The sequence below is a fragment of the Leptodactylus fuscus genome, chromosome 11 (genome assembly GCF_031893055.1).
Source record: "Leptodactylus fuscus isolate aLepFus1 chromosome 11, aLepFus1.hap2, whole genome shotgun sequence".
Lineage (NCBI taxonomy): Eukaryota > Metazoa > Chordata > Amphibia > Anura > Leptodactylidae > Leptodactylus > Leptodactylus fuscus.
In genome coordinates this window covers 16,873,305-16,892,911 of record NC_134275.1, presented here as the reverse complement: position 1 = coordinate 16,892,911, position 19,607 = coordinate 16,873,305, and the positions used below count along the sequence as shown (strand labels likewise).

General features: G+C 43.1%; 1 protein-coding gene across 3 annotated transcripts in view; it reads right to left on the bottom strand.

Annotated features, from left to right (window-relative positions):
• The window catches only part of OPHN1 (oligophrenin 1), a 78,746-nt gene extending 64,994 nt beyond the window's left edge, over positions 1 to 13,752 (bottom strand). For all 3 annotated transcript variants that reach the window (XM_075258935.1, XM_075258936.1, XM_075258937.1), the window contains exons 1-2: positions 13,485 to 13,752; positions 4,148 to 4,309 (exon numbers count right to left, since the gene is read on the bottom strand). In XM_075258935.1, the coding sequence (XP_075115036.1) occupies positions 4,148 to 4,301 (154 nt within the window). In that variant the 5' untranslated portion in view covers positions 4,302 to 4,309; positions 13,485 to 13,752. The remainder of the gene's footprint in view (positions 1 to 4,147; positions 4,310 to 13,484) is intronic.
• Positions 13,753 to 19,607: the final 5,855 nt, after the last annotated feature.

Sequence of the window (19,607 nt, the reverse complement as noted above, 5' to 3'; positions counted from 1 at the left end):
CTTTTTTTTTCCCTTTCATGTAGATTGTGAACCCCATATAGGGATCACAACGTACATTTTATTTTCCGTATCAGTATGTCTTTGTAGAATGGGAGGAAATCCACGCAAACACAGGGAGAACATACAAACTCCTTGCAGATGTTGTTCCTGGCAGGTTTTGAACCCAGGACTCCAGCGCTGCAAATCTGAGTTCTTACCGAATTCTTCCCTGAACATGAATATGGGGCCCAATGAATGCTACTCAATATTTTGCTATCTAGGTTGCTAGCTGCTCCTTCCTACAGTACATTACGTGTTTTATAATAACCTCGATCATACTTATCCATAGGTACGTAACACGTGAATCCACCGCACAGCAAATGCATTTACATTAGACATGACTCCAACTTACCTGCAACGTACAAATATCCATGGCAACAACTGTTTAGAGATCTAAAATAGCAGATGCCATCTTGGCTTCTATTGGCTGCGCCTTGTTCTCTATGTCGTATAATTAGACTGTGCAAAAAAAATAAAATAAAAAAAACTGCAAAAGCCAGATGGAAAAATGTGTCTCATTCCACCTGCTCGGCAGCCCCCACACAACAAGAGAGCAGCGGCGTTCTATTCTCCGCAGCTGACATGTCGTACTGCAGTGATAGCCCGCGCCGTGTGACAGACTGGATTCAGCACCATATTGCTTCTTCTCCAGCCAGATGGATTGACAGACTATTTATAAGGTGCACAGCGCTGACAGCTCAGATCATCTAGGGAGCCATCTATCTTCTCCTCTTCTCTCCTACAGCATCATCTTATTAAGCTGCAACGTCCAGAGAGATTTCAGACTCCCACATCGGGGTCAATATTTCCTGCACTTGGGAGAAAACTGCGACACCCGGGAAAATCCAAGAAAATATTAAAATGAATACTGAAAGGACATAAGGGTCCCTTATATAAATGGAGCAATAGTGCACAAAGACTATAGTTCATAGTCATTCCCATAGAAGTGTACGGAGCAGCGGCCATACATGTAAGCAAACCATTATAGTGCTGAGGAAGTGGTGTAGCACAGCTGCCTCCTCCAGATAGCTCGGGTGACATAGGATTGTCTTATCCGTGTCTGTATAGTGCGGTATCTAAGTCTCCAACAGAGCAGTCAATAAACCTCATTCATGTCATAGAAGTAACACCGCTCTTCATGTCACAGGCTACACAGCAAAGCTGCAGAGAATTTCAGATATCAGACTAGATTTCCATACTCAAACCGAACCGTCTATAGCAAAGCAAGAAGCCTTAAGAGATCATTTCCAACCAATCTTTACAAAGGGGTTAGACATGTGAAACCGTTGTGCCAGTAGACATAGACAGACCAGGCAAGTATCCTCAAAATGATAGACAATATCTAGACACAGTACCTGGAGCTTCAAGAGGAGGTAAAACAATGTAAGGCCTGGTTCACATCTGCATTCAGGGAGGGAGTCCACTTGGGGACTCCTTAAAAAGCGGTTAACTAAGAAACCACATGGACCCCATAGACTGTAATGGGGTCAGTGTGGTTTTCGCACGAATCGTATGGATTATAGTCTATGGATGTGATGGACTGAGGTCTTCATCCAATCGCATTTACTATGTAATTATGGAGTCCATGTGGTTTCTTAGCTTTTTAATATGTATAGGTTTCCGTCTGGGGGGGGGGGGGGGGGGTCCCCAAACGGAATACTGAACATAGATGTGAACCGAGCCTAAATGTGAGCAGCACCCCCAACGCAGGACTGCACTTATACTAAAGAAGCAGGACAAAGGCTGTGTGAACATATGCCACTTCTTACAAGTAAGGATTATTGCAAGGATGAGTCCAGCGCTGAAGACATATTACAGACACTTAAGGCTTTAGAAAGAGCCTATTTCAGCCTATTCCATGGCAGGGAGGAGGAAATCAGTAGAAAGATCCTCAAATTCATTAAAAAAAAATCTTTTTAAAAAAAGTCAATGATTGTGGTGAGAACGCAAGACAACAGATTAGTCCAGAAAAGAGAACCAGGCAAGACCCTCAAAGGTAACCAGACAAAAGACAAGCCGTGCAGGAAGACGGAGCGTCTTAAGAAGGCAAAATAGGCTGTGGAGGAATTGGTCTCTCCATATCAGACTCGTATAGACTAGAGATGAGCGAACACTGTTCGGATCAGCCGATCCGAACAGCACGCACCCATAGAAATGAATGGAAGCACCTGTGACGACGGCCGGCCGCCGGCAAAGTCAGCGTCACAGGTGCTTCCATTCATTTCTATGGGAGCGTGCTGTTCGGATCGGCTGATCCGAACAGTGTTCGCTCATCTCTGGTATAGACCTCTTAGGCCTGGTTCACATCAGCGTTCGGGTTTCCGTTTGGAGAGTCCACAACGGAACGGAAACCTACCTACATAAAAAAGTGGTTACCTTACGAAACCCACGGACCCCATAGACTATAACGGGGTCCGTGTGGTTTCCACACGAAAAATGCAGAGAGAAAAGTACTGCTTACAGGACTTTTCTCTCCGCATATTTCATGTGCATAAGGGAATGGAATGGGCCGAACACAGATGACGACATTTATCACAGCGCTTGGAAATTCTCCACACGACGATGTTCTCTTACACATCCGCTAAATTCTTACATGTAGTACAAGTGACACGCTGCAAAATGCACTGTATGTGAAAATAACACGGTATAGATTTAGTATCCAGTGAGAAACTAAAACTATAACTATCAAACAGGAAAGGGATAGAAGGGGGCGGACAGGGAAAGACAAAGATATAGATTGGCGGAGTGGTGGATTCCGAGAACGGCATAACAAATTACGTTAGAGGTCGATATTTTTGCTAAACATACACTGACCCCAAAAATCACTGGCTGGGGGTACTAAAACATCCTACATTTTTTGAACAGATTTGAAAGACTGCACTTCCCAGCGTGCCATCTGTCTATTGTGGAGGGGGGGGGGTCATTTCCCAATATCTTGGTAACAGTTTATTGGTTAGCAAAATATTAGTACCGTATATACTCGAGTATAAGCCGACCCGAATATAAGCCGAGGCCCTTAATTTTACCACAAAAAACTGGGAAAACTTATTGGCTCGAGTATAAGCCGAGGGGGGGGAAATGCAGCAGCTACTGGAAAATTTCAAAAATTAAAATGGTCGGAGTTTTTGGGTGCAGTAGGTGCTGGGTGCTTGGGAAGGAGAGGGGGTGTTTTGGTTGTCTGTCTGCCCCTACCCTGAGCTTGAGGACTGTTTTTTTTCCCCCACTTGGAATTCAGCCTGGCTGAATATAGGGGATCTGCAGCGCTCCTATTAACCCCTTCCTGACGGAACAGGAGCACTGCAGATACCCTATATTGGTGGCAAGTGCACCAATGGCTAGCTGGAATATTTCAGATTTTTTTATATATATTTTTTTTTTAATATGCGCTTTAAAAAAACCACCACCTTCTCAGATGATACACTATATTTATAGGCTGCACCATGAGTCACCCTAGAACACGGGCATTTTTTGCAATAATATATGAACCGTCGGCTGGTCTTACTGTGTACAATGTTATTTACAGAGATTACAACACACCTCTCTTTGTTTCCAGACACACCTCAGGCAGATTCCCAGGTAAGGCCAGTCACAACGGGAGGTAAAACCCAACATGACTACATCAGCAAGACATAACACCAGGCCAAGACGTCTTAACACACTACAACCAGCTCTTAGTTTCTTCTACAATCCTTCCCGGTAGCAAACACATTATTAAAGGGCGAATTCAGAAAATACATAAACTTGCATTGGCAAGGGTAAGGCTGAAAACACACATGCACTTTTTTTTAGCCAATGCCAGGAGCGGATCTAAGTACAAAATAAAAGACTGATTTTGGATCCAGGTATTTGCATCAAAAACTGCACATGTGATTTCAGCCCAACACAGAAATGCAGTTCTGCCATGACTATGACTGCAGCCTTCACGTAGTGCCTTATTCTTTGTACATAAGTATACCGTCTTTATTTCCAATACACTTGCACTGAAGCCCATCTATTGTAAGACGCACTACAATGTGGATGCAGGAAAGCGCATGTACATGTGACTTGATATATTTGTGGATATATTGTCCATAGAGCTGATCTGAATGGGTGCCAGGGTTCAGCTTACCTTTTATGGCATTGATGAGAGCATTTCCATCCTTTATCACATCCTTAATGAATTTATTGGTCCTCTCCAGCTCTTGTTCATAACCCTTCAGACTGTCTCTGAACACCGGGCTGTCCAAGTAGCAGTCGCTGAATTCGAGGGGAGTATGACCCATTGTGTCTCCTAAAAAGACAAGAAATCTTCCATGAGTTGTTGGTGCATTTATATTCCACCGGCATGAAGTTTCCGTAAACTCTTTTTCTCTTTGTACGTTTCCTTTGGAAATCCCAGTTACTTCCAACCAAGGCAAAAAAACATGCAGGCATCTAAGCCGGTTTCCCGTAAATTTACCCAAGCTTTTATATTGTCCTGTCACTGAGAAATTAGTATTGTCACGCAAGGTGAAGGAAATTTAGTGCTGTCCCCCATGGCCAGGGCTATATTAAGGGCACGCTTACGTGCTCAGGTTTTCAGATGACCTCTCAGTCATTTCAATCCTACTAATATTATAGTTTGGATGTTTGTGTGTTTGGATGTTTGTTCCTCAATCACGCCAAAACAACAGAACCGATTTGCATGGTGAACGTTTGTGGGTTTGGATGTTTGTGGATTTGGATGTTTGTTCCTCGATCACACCAAAACGACGGAACCGATTTGCATGAAATTTCACACATACCAGCAAGGGCACCCGGATTAGAACATAGGCTGGTTAAAATTCCCGTGAAGGACCAGGCATCCCGACCGCGAGCACCGGAGTTATGTTCGATGTAGGCTTAAGGACCCGAGGTGACGTCATCTCAGGTCCTTCAGCCGTTGTACGATAGGGTCGCGGGATGGTGTGGGTGGAGCTATAGAGGAAGAAGCCGGCCACCGAGCAAAGTGAATAAGATGGCGTCTCACGTGCGGGACAGAGTGCAGCAAGCATGCTGCCTTGCTTTTTGGAGTACAACGCGTGGCTCAGGTCAACCGTGTCGGTGAGTACATTGGAGGGCGGGGGGGACTGGGGCAAAGTTCAGCAGCATGCCTATCGACAACTCAGCAACAATGGGTGGTGGACGCCGCAGGAAGGGGTGCGCAGGTGGGGCCCGCAGAGGGGGGCCCGTGATGAAGAGGGGGGTCTGGGGGAGCAGGGGGGAGGGTAGGGCCATGGGGGAATGGACATAGACAAAGGGCTGGGGCAAGTTGTAGGTAAGGAGTCCAAGCGGGGTGGGGGAGAATGGGGCGCACGCTGCAGATCATACACAGCAGCACCTGCCTAACTATACACGGCTCAGCACCAACACCAACCCGCACAAGAAGTCGCGGGCAGATGCTAGTAGGATGTTGTGAAGAGGTAAACTATTTTGTGTTATGTTTCCATGTGATTTCTTCTTTGTAACCTTAGTGGTGGTACATAAGTCCCCAGATCTGGTAATATCTCTGTGTGAATGTTCTATTACTGCTTCTTATTTCTTTCTTTCCTCATTAGGCTGGCCACCTAATGCTCTATTTTCCTACTATTTCTTGTCTTACCATCTGGGAACCATATACTAACACTAAGGAACTGTTCACATTAACATGGATTTATAAAGTGTTTTTTGTATATTTACCTGCAGTAGTGGAGTTGCACTGGGTGTGTCTCCCCTGATCTTATAAGAGGCAAGTCTGCAGCAACTCCAGGGTTTTATAGGGAAAACTGCAGAGTATTATGGGAAATGTCTAAGGTATAAAATGATTCCAATTCCCAGAAAGCTGGGTATGTGTTGGTGAAGTTCACATGATGGATAGTTTGTGAGACTACAGCAGCCTGAGGTACAAGGTGTTTGTTGTATACATTATGGAGATTTTCTGAAGAATTATTATTTTTTGTTAAAACTGGACTTCCTGAAATAAACTCCTTGGATTCTTTTCATCATTCAAGACCTGATTGTTTTTTTGAAAAATCCCATGCTTCACATATGGTGTCAGAAGTGGGATGATTTTTGGAGTATTGCTGTAAGTACTCAAGCCTAAAGAAACAAAGGAGTTATGTACAAGACACGTTCCTGGCGTATTAATGCAAAGCAGCCAACTAAGTCTGCAAAGTGAACTGTTGCAAGGAAGCTGGTGAATATGGAAAGTCAAGGTGTCAGACAGAGAGCACTGCTAGAGGAGGATGCAGAAGGGCAAGGAGCCACAGCTGCTCCATTAACTCCAAGTGTTGCTGAGCCTTCTGAAAAGACTTTACCAGAGAGCATTGCTGACCTTATGAAATGGTTAACTGTGCAGCAGATCAATGCAGAAAAAAGGCAAATGGAGGAAGCCAGGAGAAATTGCGAGGAATTGCGACGTCAGGATGAACGCTGGAGGGAGCTGTTTCAAACCCTGAGACCGCCTGTTGCTTGGAAAGACCCTCGCATGACTAAACTTTCTCCAGAAGATGATATTGAAGCCTATTTATCCACATTTGAAAGAATTGCACATACCTGTCAGTGGCCTAAGGAACAGTGGGTGGTAAGACTGGCGCCATATCTTACTGGACAAGCCCAACTGGCATATAGCCACATGAACATGAATGATGCAAATAACTATGACTTGGTTAAAGAGACTATTCTAAGGCGATATGACATCAGTGAGGAAACCTATAGACAGAGGTTCAGAGAACTCAAGTACAGCTACACTGATGGTCCAAGGGAAGTCTTTACTCGCCTGCAAGACTTATACATGAAATGGATGAAACCAGACAACAAGACGACTGAGCAGATTAGTGAAGCGATCATACTTGAACAGTTTCTACAAATTCTTCCAGCTGATGTTCTTGCTTGGGTTAAAAAACATCGGCCCAAAAATGCTGACAAAGCTATTTCTTTGGCAGAGGACTTTATCCTAGCAAAAAGAGACCTAAGCAGGTCTGCAACTGGCCCAGCCAAACCATTCAGAACTTTCTCTGGAGGGAGAGGTCAAGAAGCCAGAAGTCCATTACAAACTGTCACCAGTGAAAAAATGTGCTATATTTGCCAAGAAAAGGGACACATAGCTAAATTTTGCCCCAGAAAAAGCACTAAAGGCACAAAGTCTGGATTGTTTTTTGCTAGCAGTGACTTCATGCTGCCAATCCAAGTTAATGGACAGAACGTGGATGCTTTGCTTGATTCTGGCAGTAAACTAAGCTTGGTAAAGGAGAACCTAATAACTCAGAAGATGGACTCTCCCAAAGTGCCAATTACTTGTGTTCATGGAGATACAAAAAAATACTCCACATCAAATATTGACCTGCAGTTGGATGAAAAATGTTTTACTATGCCAGTAGTTGTTGTTCCAGAACTACAAGTCCCAGTGATCCTTGGAAGAACCACACCCGGATTCAAAGATTTGCTAATGGGGAAAAGCCAGCTGTCTGCTGTGACTACCAGAGCTAAAGCAAAGGCACACAAGAGAGGTGAGACTTTGGAGGACATTTTCCCATTCCATGAGGACATCATGGAGCCGCCATCATCCAAGCCTCTGAGAGTTCCAGGACAGCAGGATGTCTCTAGGAGAAGAGTTTCCCTGGATGGCAAGTATAAAAATGCTGACTTGTGGGACACTGATATTGCATTTGAACAAAAACAGGACATTGACTTATATGCATTGTATGAACACGGTTTAACTAACAGTAAAGTGGTTGCAGAAAGTGGTAAGCAGCTTGTTACACCCTATTATCTGGTGGAAAACAATATTTTATATAGAGTGTGTAGTCACCCAAAAACAGGAGAACAAGTGCAACAGTTAGTTGTGCCAAAAAAGTTTAGAGCAGAAATTTTGAAATTAGCGCATGATATTCCTGTTGCTGGACATTTGGGTTATAAAAGAACTTTGGCCAGAGTACTCTATCGGTTCTATTGGCCTGGAGTTTATGATGAGATCACTACTTACTGTCGTAGTTGCCCAATATGTCAGTACACTGCTTCAGCTCCTCCCAAAGCAGAGCTTATACCCTTACCAATAATTGATGAACCATTTAATACTGTGGGTATGGATATTATCGGTCCACTAGAAAGAAGTTCCAAAGGTAACCGTTTCATTCTTACAATTGTTGATTACTGTACCAAGTATCCTGAAGCCATACCTATGCGCACAGTTACTGCTAAAAGAGTTGCAGAGGAAATTTTGAAGGTGTTTAGCAGGGTTGGATTACCTAAGCAAATCCTTACTGATCAGGGGAGTAACTTTACATCTTCCTTTCTGTTAGAAGTTTATAAGCTTCTTGGTATACAGCCTCTCAGGACTACCCCTTATCATCCACAAACTGATGGGTTGACTGAACGGTATAACCAAACCTTGAAAAACATGCTTAGGAAATTTGCACATAACGATCCAAAACTGTGGGACAAATGGTTGCCCTTTCTATTATTTGCCTATCGTGAGGTTCCACAAGAGTCTACAGGGTTTAGCCCTTTTGAATTGTTATATGGGAGACGACCCAGGGGACTCTTGGATGTTATTAAAGAGGTATGGGAAGGTAAAGATGGTCATCAGAAAAATGTGGTAGAACATGTATTGGAAATGAGAGAAAGATTAATGAAATTGATTAAGGTAGCTCATGATAATGTCCACAAGGCAAAAGTTTACCAAAAGAAATGGTATGATCAACATGCCAAAAATAAATCGATTAAAGTTGGGGATAAGGTTCTTCTCTTACTTCCCAGCAGTGAGAATAAGTTGTTGGCCAGATGGCAAGGGCCATATAAAGTGGTTAGACAAACAGGTCCTGTTGACTTTGAAATTGAAACCCCAGATAAAAAACAAAAAAATAAGGTTTACCATGTAAATTTATTGAAACGTTGGATTGAACCAGAGGTTGGTCCTAAAGATAACACTACCTGTAATATTGTCTCAGAGTCTTCACAGGATATGTCTGAAGAAATCTATGATTTGTTGAAAAATTGTGCTCACTGGTCAGAGGTAACATTGAATCCAAAGTTATCTAAAGAGCAACATTGTGATCTGAGGAAGATTATAGGGTCTAGTTCACATATTTTTGGAAGTAAGCCTGGCCGTGTATCATTAGTTTCTCATACAATAAATACTGGAGATCATCCACCTATTAGACAGAGACCTTATCGTATACCTGAAAAATTAAAGGGTAAGGCTGAAAATGAGGTTCAAGAAATGCTTAAATTGGGAGTTATTGAACCCTCTAAAAGTCCTTGGTCATCACCTGTAGTGATGATTGGGAAAAAAGATGGGACAATAAGATTTTGCATAGATTTTCGTAAAATTAATGCTATATCTAGTTTTGACAATTACCCAATGCCGCGTATTGATGAGCTCATAGATAGATTGGGGTGTGCAGAATATATTTCTACCCTAGATTTATGTAAGGGCTACTGGCAAATTCCACTTGATGAGAAATCAAAAGAAAAAACTGCTTTTGTGATGCCTAATGGTCTGTATCAGTTCAGAAACATGCCATTTGGTCTTCATGGTGCTCCAGCCACGTTTCAAAGAGCCATGGACTTACTCTTGAAGAATCATACGGAGTACAGTGCTGCTTATTTAGATGATGTGGTAATCTTTAGCAAATCATGGGAAGAGCACTTGTATCACTTGGAAAAGGTGATAACTGAAATTGGGAAAGCAGGATTTACAATTAATCCACGTAAATGTGCTTTGGGATTCCAAGAAACAAAGTACCTTGGGTTTATTGTGGGTAGTGGTAAAGTAAGGCCAGAGATATCCAAAGTACAAGCCATTCAATCTGCGACTATTCCAGCCACAAAGAAAGAGGTCAGATCCTTTTTAGGTCTTGTTGGCTATTATAGACGTTTTATTCCAAACTTTGCTACTATCGTTGCTCCCTTAACCGACCTAACTAAAAAGAACAGTAGAGAGGACGTGATATGGACAAGAGAATGTGATTTAGCTTTTGAACAAATAAAATAAATTTTGTGTAAAGAACCAGTCTTACAAAGCCCAAACTTTGACAAACCATTTATTGTACAGACGGATGCATCTGAGGTGGGACTTGGGGCAGTCCTGAGTCAAGAGATTAATGGTGAGGAACACCCTATTCTTTATCTAAGTAGGAAACTTTTTCCCCGTGAACAAAAGTATTCTACAATCGAGAAGGAAGGGCTGGCGATTAAGTGGGCATTGGAGGCATTACGCTATTATTTATTAGGAAGAGAGTTTACTTTAGTGACGGATCATCATCCCCTCACTTGGATTCATACCATGAAGGACAAAAATGCCAGAATAACTAGATGGTATTTAGCATTACAGCCATTTAAATTTGAGATACAACATCGGTCAGGGTGCAAGCACCAAAATGCCGATCATTTGTCTAGGTATGGTGCTGAAGTGAAAGCTGTCTGAAGAAGGACAAGCTTCTTCTTAAGGGGGGAGGAATGTGAAGAGGTAAACTATTTTGTGTTATGTTTCCATGTGATTTCTTCTTTGTAACCTTAGTGGTGGTACATAAGTCCCCAGATCTGGTAATATCTCTGTGTGAATGTTCTATTACTGCTTCTTATTTCTTTCTTTCCTCATTAGGCTGGCCACCTAATGCTCTATTTTCCTACTATTTCTTGTCTTACCATCTGGGAACCATATACTAACACTAAGGAACTGTTCACATTAACATGGATTTATAAAGTGTTTTTTGTATATTTACCTGCAGTAGTGGAGTTGCACTGGGTGTGTCTCCCCTGATCTTATAAGAGGCAAGTCTGCAGCAACTCCAGGGTTTTATAGGGAAAACTGCAGAGTATTATGGGAAATGTCTAAGGTATAAAATGATTCCAATTCCCAGAAAGCTGGGTATGTGTTGGTGAAGTTCACATGATGGATAGTTTGTGAGACTACAGCAGCCTGAGGTACAAGGTGTTTGTTGTATACATTATGGAGATTTTCTGAAGAATTATTATTTTTTGTTAAAACTGGACTTCCTGAAATAAACTCCTTGGATTCTTTTCATCATTCAAGACCTGATTGTTTTTTTGAAAAATCCCATGCTTCACAGATGTAAAGTAGAAGGGAAAAAACACCCTGTCCGATCTTCAGATTCTTCCCCACATCTCCCATTGTAGTGAACGGGATATTTTGTATGGTGGGTCCCACTGCAAAACGCACTGTGTGAACTCACCCCAGGGCTCTGGCCTTATATTACACAATATCTACAATAAACAGAGCGGGGTAAAAGTATAAGAGTTGTCCATAACAACAAATCAAGTAACAATTGACATTACTGATCTATCTACTGTACTTCTAATCTGCACTAGTTTTGCTAAATCTCCCTCCCAAAAATGGCACCCAAGGCTTTTACCTGCTCATCCTATGTACGATGAGGCCATTAGAGTCTAATAGAAGTCCTGCCAATTTTTCAGTTGAGATCAATGTAACACAACTCAATAAATATGGTCAGTAAATAAGTATTGTGTGAGCGGGCTGGGCTCACCATATTGTATTACCGTGCAGGGTTACCTGGGATGTTACACTAGTAGAACCATATAAGAGCAATATCTATATCTGTGAATCATAATCCTATAAGTTGTAATTGAGCGCTCATGCAGAATCTGTAATCGACCCATTGGTTGTCACCCAGCTTTCCCAGACGTAGGGATTGTTTGACAGCTCAAAGACGTACACAGACACCAGTGATGTCCGGGGGAAGTTCTTTACATAAACTACATTTATAAAGGCAGCAGTTTCCTCGCTCACAATAACACGTGTATTAAACCACCAAAGTTAATATTTACATGGTCTTACTGGCCAGGAAACCATTATATAAATAACCAGCCTCCAGGATACGGCAAGATGTCACTCCGTTCTGTCTGCGCAGGTGAACTACACAGCTGCTAAACAATGCAAGGACGACAAGAAAACTAAAGCAAATGTCATCTGTCTTCCTGGAGTTATCCCCGATTTCTTCCTGCCAAACATCCTCATGGTGTCCTGATAGCCGGCCTGCTAATGTATGGTAGACCGAGGTCTCTGCAATCTCACGTCCCTGGGGCTTCCATATAACACACGTGGTGCTGTGTACAAGTGCAAGAAAAACAAGAACCTCGGTCCTCATGGATGTCATATAAACAAGACTATTAGAATAATATTAAGAATGTTCTATGAACGTGACATCCGCCCCTTACACCTATACTGGACCATGCCTCAGGGATTTCTTATTCATTCACATGTATAGTCCTAGTCTAAACAGCAATAAGGATATCCTCATGGAGCTCATATGACATATATACTGTAGTCCTGGTGTATAAAGCAATAATAACAACAACAAAAACAGCAGCAACAATAATAATAATAATATGTATCCCATATGAACATGAGACTGCACCATGAATCATACAGGTAAATAGTGAGCACAATAACAATATTGATAATATCCTCCTGGATCTCTTATACACATGATAGGTATCCATGGCCGGTGCACAGCACCCTTATACTCCTAGGACATCCATTTATCCACATATAAAGGCAGTGCAGCAGAAGTGATTAGAAGGCTCCGTCCATGGGATTTGCATTTGGCATAAGAAAGAAATGTTTCCAACGTATGCAATGAAATGCAACGGAGCAGGCCAAGGTTACATCTACAAATACTTGCAAGGCCTATGACAGAAAGACACTCTGCCCATGGTCAGGACCACCGGAGACTATGGACCCATTGATTGTATGAAGTGGGAGCACAGGCTTATGACTGTCACACTCCAATGTATACACATCATATAATCATATACATGTATGTGGTGGTGGATGAGCCTGCTCAACTCTATAGATGAGATATGATGGGTACAGTGGAAATACAGATGATGTGGATGATGGGCAGGGTAGTAATATAGGTGATGTGGATGATGGGTAGGGTAGTAATACAGATGATAGAGATAATGGGCAGAGTAGTAATAGAGATGGTTTGGATGATGGGCAAAGTAGTAATACAGATGATGGGTATGGTAGTAATAGAGGTGATATAGATGATGGGTAAGGTAGTAATACAGATGATGTGGATGATGGGTAGGGTAGTAATAGAGATGATGGGCAGGCTGGTAGTAGAGATGGTCTCGATGATGGGTATGGTAGTAATATAGGTGATGAGGATGATGGGCAGGGTAGTAATATAGAATACAGATGATGGGCAGAGTGGTAATAGAGATTATATAGATGATGGGTAGGGTGGTAATAGAGATGATGGGTTTGGTATATGGTAGTAGTACAGATGATGTGGATGATGGGCAGGCTGGTAATATAGAATACAGATGATGGGCAGGCTGGTAATAGAGATGTTCTGGATGATGGGCAGAGTAGTAATATAGATTATATATATGATGGGCAGGGTGGTAATATAGATTATATATATGATGGGCAGGGTAGTAGTACAGATGAGGTGGATGATGGGCAGGCTGGTGAGTACCTGGTTCCCGGGCACAATGAGCAGGGTGCAGGGAGGAGGATGCTGCTGCTGCTGCTTTGCTCTCTATGGAGGTCTTTGTGTATCAGGCAGCCGGTACAGGGGGCTCCTCGGACATGGCACCGTCCCCACCGCCCATACGAGAGTCCTCCAGCAGCAGGTGAGGACTTTGTGTCCTCCAGCAGAGCCTGTCACGTCCCCGCTCCTTCCAGGAAGGTTTCCCTGCGCCTCCTCCTGAGCTGCCCGGACAGACTGTGACCGAGCAGACGCCTCCTCCCTCCTCCTCCTCCTCTCCTGCCTTTCTCTCCTCTTAAAGGCGCAGTCTCTGCTCGGGGCTCCTTTGCTTTTCCAGGAAATACAACGCTAGACTTCTGCAGCGACCAGTCAGGGAGAGAGGGGAAGTGCAGCCTGGAGCGTCCTGAGGGGGCAGTATAGTCCCACAGTCATGTGATAGACACAAAGTGTCTGCCCTGTCACTGGAGTGTATGTCCTGACATAAGGGTGATATCCCCTGTCACTGGAGTCAGTGTATATCCTGACATGAGACTGATATCCCCTATGACTGTGGTGTATATCCTGACATAAGGCTGATATCCCCTATGACTGTGGTGTATATCCTGACATAAGGCTGATATCCCCTATGACTATAGCTTATATCCTGACATGAGACTGATATCCCCTATGACTGTGGTGTATATCCTGACATAAGGCTGATATCCCCTATGACTATAGCTTATATCCTGACATGAGACTGATATCCCCTATGACTGTGGTGTATATCCTGACATGAGGCTGATATCCCCTATGACTATAGCTTATATCCTGACATGAGGCTGATAGATATCCCATCACTATAGTTTATATCCTGACACGAGGTTGTTATTCCCTGTGACAATAGTTTATATCCTGACATGAGGCTGATATCCCCTATGACTATAGTGTATATCCTGACATGAGGCTCTTCTGATATGATATGCATAGTACATTACATCATTATTACACCACATTTCTGTATAAAAGGTTTTACACTAACATGAAATATTGAGAATGATTCGGATCTGCCAGGACACAAGGCGGGGAACCTTCTGTCTACTGATGTCCTGGAGATGTTCTCCTCCTATGTGACATTGTGTCAGTGCATTATATAACATGGCAGATGGATCAATCTCCTTCCTAATAGTTATTATGTGACTCACCTCTATCCATCACTGACATAATGGCTACGCCCCTGCAGTGTCACCTCTAACCTCAAATCTCGCCCCGCCAGTCACAACTAATGATAGTGAGCGCGGTCATACAAAAGCCCAGGGGGTCAGGACACGAGAACATTCACTATCATTAGATGCCGTGCGACCTCGCAATCTTATATATTATATTTAGTCATTGTGCAACAGTTTTTGTGTGACCGTCGCCTCACTGCAGTTTCAGTCATGGACTATTATAGTTACTTTTATTACATGACATTTCCTATTTATACTTGATTGAATTGCATTATGTATTGTAATATTATTAAGCAGATTATGAAATTGCCACTGTAGATTGTTATTTATTGTCGTTCCCTGGTGTTGTTGCGACCTCTTCCCCTTTTTGTTTCTCTATTTTTATTGTATTTGTAACATAAATCATCTTGTATTTGTCAATAAATTCAATTTATTAAATTAAATATATTTTTGCTGATTTTATTTTTGATTTAAGCAACAGTGGGCCACTCTCTTTTTTTTCTCTGAGTTTCCAGCCGCATGGTTGATGGTGTCAAGGAAGAATCTAGGTTCATTTATCACCTGTGCTATGGGGGAACCATAGTGTTTCAGTAGCGTTTACGGAGCGTTTTTTGGAGCATTTACACGTGTAAAAAAACGCTTCTGTAAACACTCCAAAAAACACTCCATAAACGCTACTGAAACGCCACGTGTAAAAAAAACACTCCAAAATACACGTGTAAATTTTTTACACGTGTAAAAATTACACTCCAAATTACACGCCATTTTACTCCATGTGAATAGGCCCTTAGGGGGCATTCACATGATGTAACGCGACGTTGATTCTGACAAGTCAACTCGTGTCAGAATCAGCGCTGCAAAACAGAATCCCATTGACTTCAATGGGTTCCGTTTAGCGTGCGTAACATATTGAAATCAATGGGTTAAAAAGCCATTGATTTCAATGCTCAGAGGGCAGCAGTTGTTTTTATACCTTGAAGCAAGTGTAAAAATATAACATGGCCGCTAAAGTGGCCGTTCATTCCAACAAAGCTGGAAAGGTTTGTATGAATTTACTCAACAGAAAGATCCAGCTGTGTAAATGTCTGAGCCAGTGGCATAACTAGGAATGGCGGGGACCCGTGGCAAACTTTTGACATGGCCCCCCAACCGACACCGATGCCGAAGACCTCAACCGACCCCCTCCTCAGCATTCCTGCACATTCTATTGTGCCCCATAGTGGCTCCTGCACACAGTATTATATCCCACTGTGGACACCTATAAACAATTATTATACTCTGGGGTCTTTTCAGACCCCAGAGTATAATAATCGGAGACCCAGTAGTCGATCTTCAATTACGTCAGACGTCACATGACCCAGGACGCAGGCCGAGGTCACGAGACATCAGACGACTAGGCCGAAGTCTGCACGGATTGTGGAGAGGTAAGTAACAGTGTTTTTTTATGTTTCTTACCTCTCCCAGTCCGCCAATCATTATACTTGGGGGTCTGAAAAGACCCCGAATATAATGATAGCAGCGGTAGCGGCTGTCACCGGGCCCCTAATGTCCCGGGCCCTGTGGCAGCTGCCTCTGCTGCTACGGCGGTAGTTACGCCACTGGTCTGAGCCCTCTGTTCATATGAAAGCCAGAGAGGAATCACATTGAAAGATGGGTTTAAACCGAAAGGGTAAGTTCAGATGGAGTTTTTTGGTCCAGAACCTGAGGCGGAGGCTAGCTGGTAGCTGTGACTGAAAGCCGGTGCACTAGCACCCAGTCACGCACTCCGCTCCGGATTAGGCCCAATGAAAGGGCCTTGTCAGGAGGAGGGAGTGTCTTCAGACCAAATCGCGAGGTGACTCTGCCTGAAGAATGAGCACCTCACTTCTTTTTTCCGGGAGTCGGAAGAAATGGCTCCCGTAAAAAACTCCTGAGCTGCTCCCATTGATTTCAAATGGAGCTCTCTTTTTGGTCAGGATTTTGAGGCGGATACCGCCTGACCAAAAATCTCCATCTCAACTTACCCTAACTAAATTTTCAGACAACTCTTGATTTTCTGGCATTAATACATTTTGTAATATATTTTAATAACTAATTCTCCTTTCTGTGAAATCCTGCATTTTTTCACTCTTCCCCATATTTCTGTATTCAGAATAAGGGTTGGTTCACATCTGCATTGGTATTCCATCCAAGGAGAGTCGGCATGGGGAACCCCCAAACGGAATACCAAATGCAATTGCAAGCGCTGTGCAGTAAAAGTACACGGACCACATAGATTATAATGGGGTCCGTGCAGGGGTGAACCATGGCTTTCTGCCGCCTAAAGCAGACGTCAGAAAGCCCCCCCCCCCCCCCGCGGGAGTGAGCGTCTTTAGCAGGCAAAGAGCAGGCACAGAGAGAACCTGCTCTCTGCCTGAGCGTGAGGGGTGGCCGCTGGAGCAGCGCTGCTCCAGCGGCCTCCCCAATCCACCGCTCAGTGACGGTGACCCTAAGCCAGTCCAGGACAGCTTGTCCTGGACTGGCTTAGGTCAGCAAAAATGCCGCCCTCCCCATGGCCCTGGCATAGTGCCGCCTGAAGCAGTCGCTTCAGGTCGCCTCATGGGAGGTGCGGTGCTGAGTCCGTGTGCTTGCCGCCAGATCTCCGCAGGGAACATGCAGACAGGTACGTACTTCACAGTCTACTTTCCTGTCCGCATGATTCGTGCAGGCACCGCACGGCAAGCACATGGACCTCATTATAGTCCATGGGGTCCGTGTGCTTTTATTACTGCATAGCAATTGCATTTGGTATTCCATTCGGGGGGTCCCATGCAGACTCCTCTGGACGGAATACCTTAGGTATTATATGGACGTGTGTCAGGTATGTATATGGGGAGATTCTCCTATACACTCTGTATACAATCACATTAAAGTTGCAGAACTAGCTACATTATTTCCAGAGATATCACTGTAAACACAGTCGAGATTAGAATATTAGCAACTGTTTGAAGTCACCCTCCCCGCCCTCATTTTTCTTCATGTCTCATAGCCCGTACACGGGGAAAGAATAAAGAGATGCAGGATTTCACAAAAAGTAGCCAGAATTTTTTTTTTTTTTTTTTTTAGATTGCCACACCATACACAAAAGGGTGCAGACCCCTGCCATACGTAGGCAAACAATTTGTGTCACTTGTACTATACACAACTGTGTAAAGATTGCTGTTGTGAAATATTAGGATTCCTATAGCGGTATCCTTGTATCTATTACTGAAGCGCCGCTCTGCTTTGATTGTTACATAATCGGTAGTTCTGCCTAGATGTGGGGTTTCACTTCCTTACATGGATTATGCTGGTGATGCTATTTTCATATATGCAGTCTAGGCTCTTGGTATACAGATGCCTTGTTTACGAGATTTGGCATACATGGGTATTTCAACATAAACACTATATATATATATATATATATATATATATATATATATATATATATATATATATACACAGTACTGTATACCACAGAACCTGACGTTATCAAACTGACAAAAATGGGACAAGCTTAGTGCATACAGCTGTTTTCTAATTGACATTGCTCACATTATTTAGGGCACCCTCCCTGCAGTATCAGAGGAGCCGGCCTGACAGCTGATGGGCTACACAAATATTCAGAATATTCAGCCTGAGTTTTACTTGCTAAGTGTCTATAAAAACAACCAAACGTCTACAATTTCATGAACTCAGAAAATACTGTATATACTTGAGTATAAGGCGAATTTTTATGTAAACATTAATAATGGCTTATCCTTTTTGACAGATAACCAAAATAGCTAGACATGGAAGTGCTGCGTCGGACTGATAGTGACACAGGAGGATGTACGTTCTGCTGACATAAACCTAACCTAAATGTAACTAAAACAAAAATAGGAAGATGAGAAGTTCCTGCGGAGTCTTAGTCCGATAACTTCTCATATTCTTTATCTGCAGTAGAATTGTAATATTTGATACAATTTTTTGGACTTTCCTGTGAGTGTTGGGAATTGGATTCAAACACATCAATAAATATTAGAAACTAGTAATGTAATAACAGTATTATCTTACACAGTCCATACACATTAATGTGACCACCTGCCAAAATCCAGAATAACCCCCTTTGGCAGAGCGGACCGCTGCGAGACGTGCAGGAAGAGAGGGGATGTTGTGATGATGGTCACTGGGATGTTGAGCCATGCCGACTCCAGTGCCGTGGCCAGCTGTGCTAGGTTACGCGGTTGAGCATCCATGGTGCGAATAAGTCCCACAGATTCTCTATTGGGTTCAAGTCCGGGGAATTTGCTGGCCAAGGTAGTACGGTAAGTTCCTTGAACCACACACGTACACTGCGAGCTTTATGACACGTCACATTGTCCTGCTGGTAGATGCCATCATCCTGAGGAAAAACAATTCACATGTAGGGGTGAACATGGTCCGCAAGGATAGATGCATACTTGTGTTGGTCCATCGTGCCTTCCACAATGATGAGTGCGCCCAGATGGCTGATGACACGTGCCTTCTGCCATTGGTTATTTAACGTTGACATGAGAAGTAGGCGGTGGTCACATTAATAGGACTGGACTGTGTATATAATACTAGAACATACGGTGTCATTTGGGTATGTTTTTAGCCTGCAACATTCCTAAAATGTTTTATTGCACCTGGTATTTTGGTAACATGCTGTCCCCTGCTGAATTCTGGCTGAGACTCCATCTGTTGTCTGGGGATTTATTATTTATCTAAGTCCGGCAAGAAGCAAAAATAGACAATAACAGAAAAGCTCCATCGGCTCTTAGATTACCGGGATTCCTGGGCCTCCATTACAGGAATGTAGAAAAACTTCTCTGACAGCCATTAGGAGGTAAGATCCTTTCATGTAAATGATAGTTTCATTAACCCTTCACTCAACAGGATCTTCAGA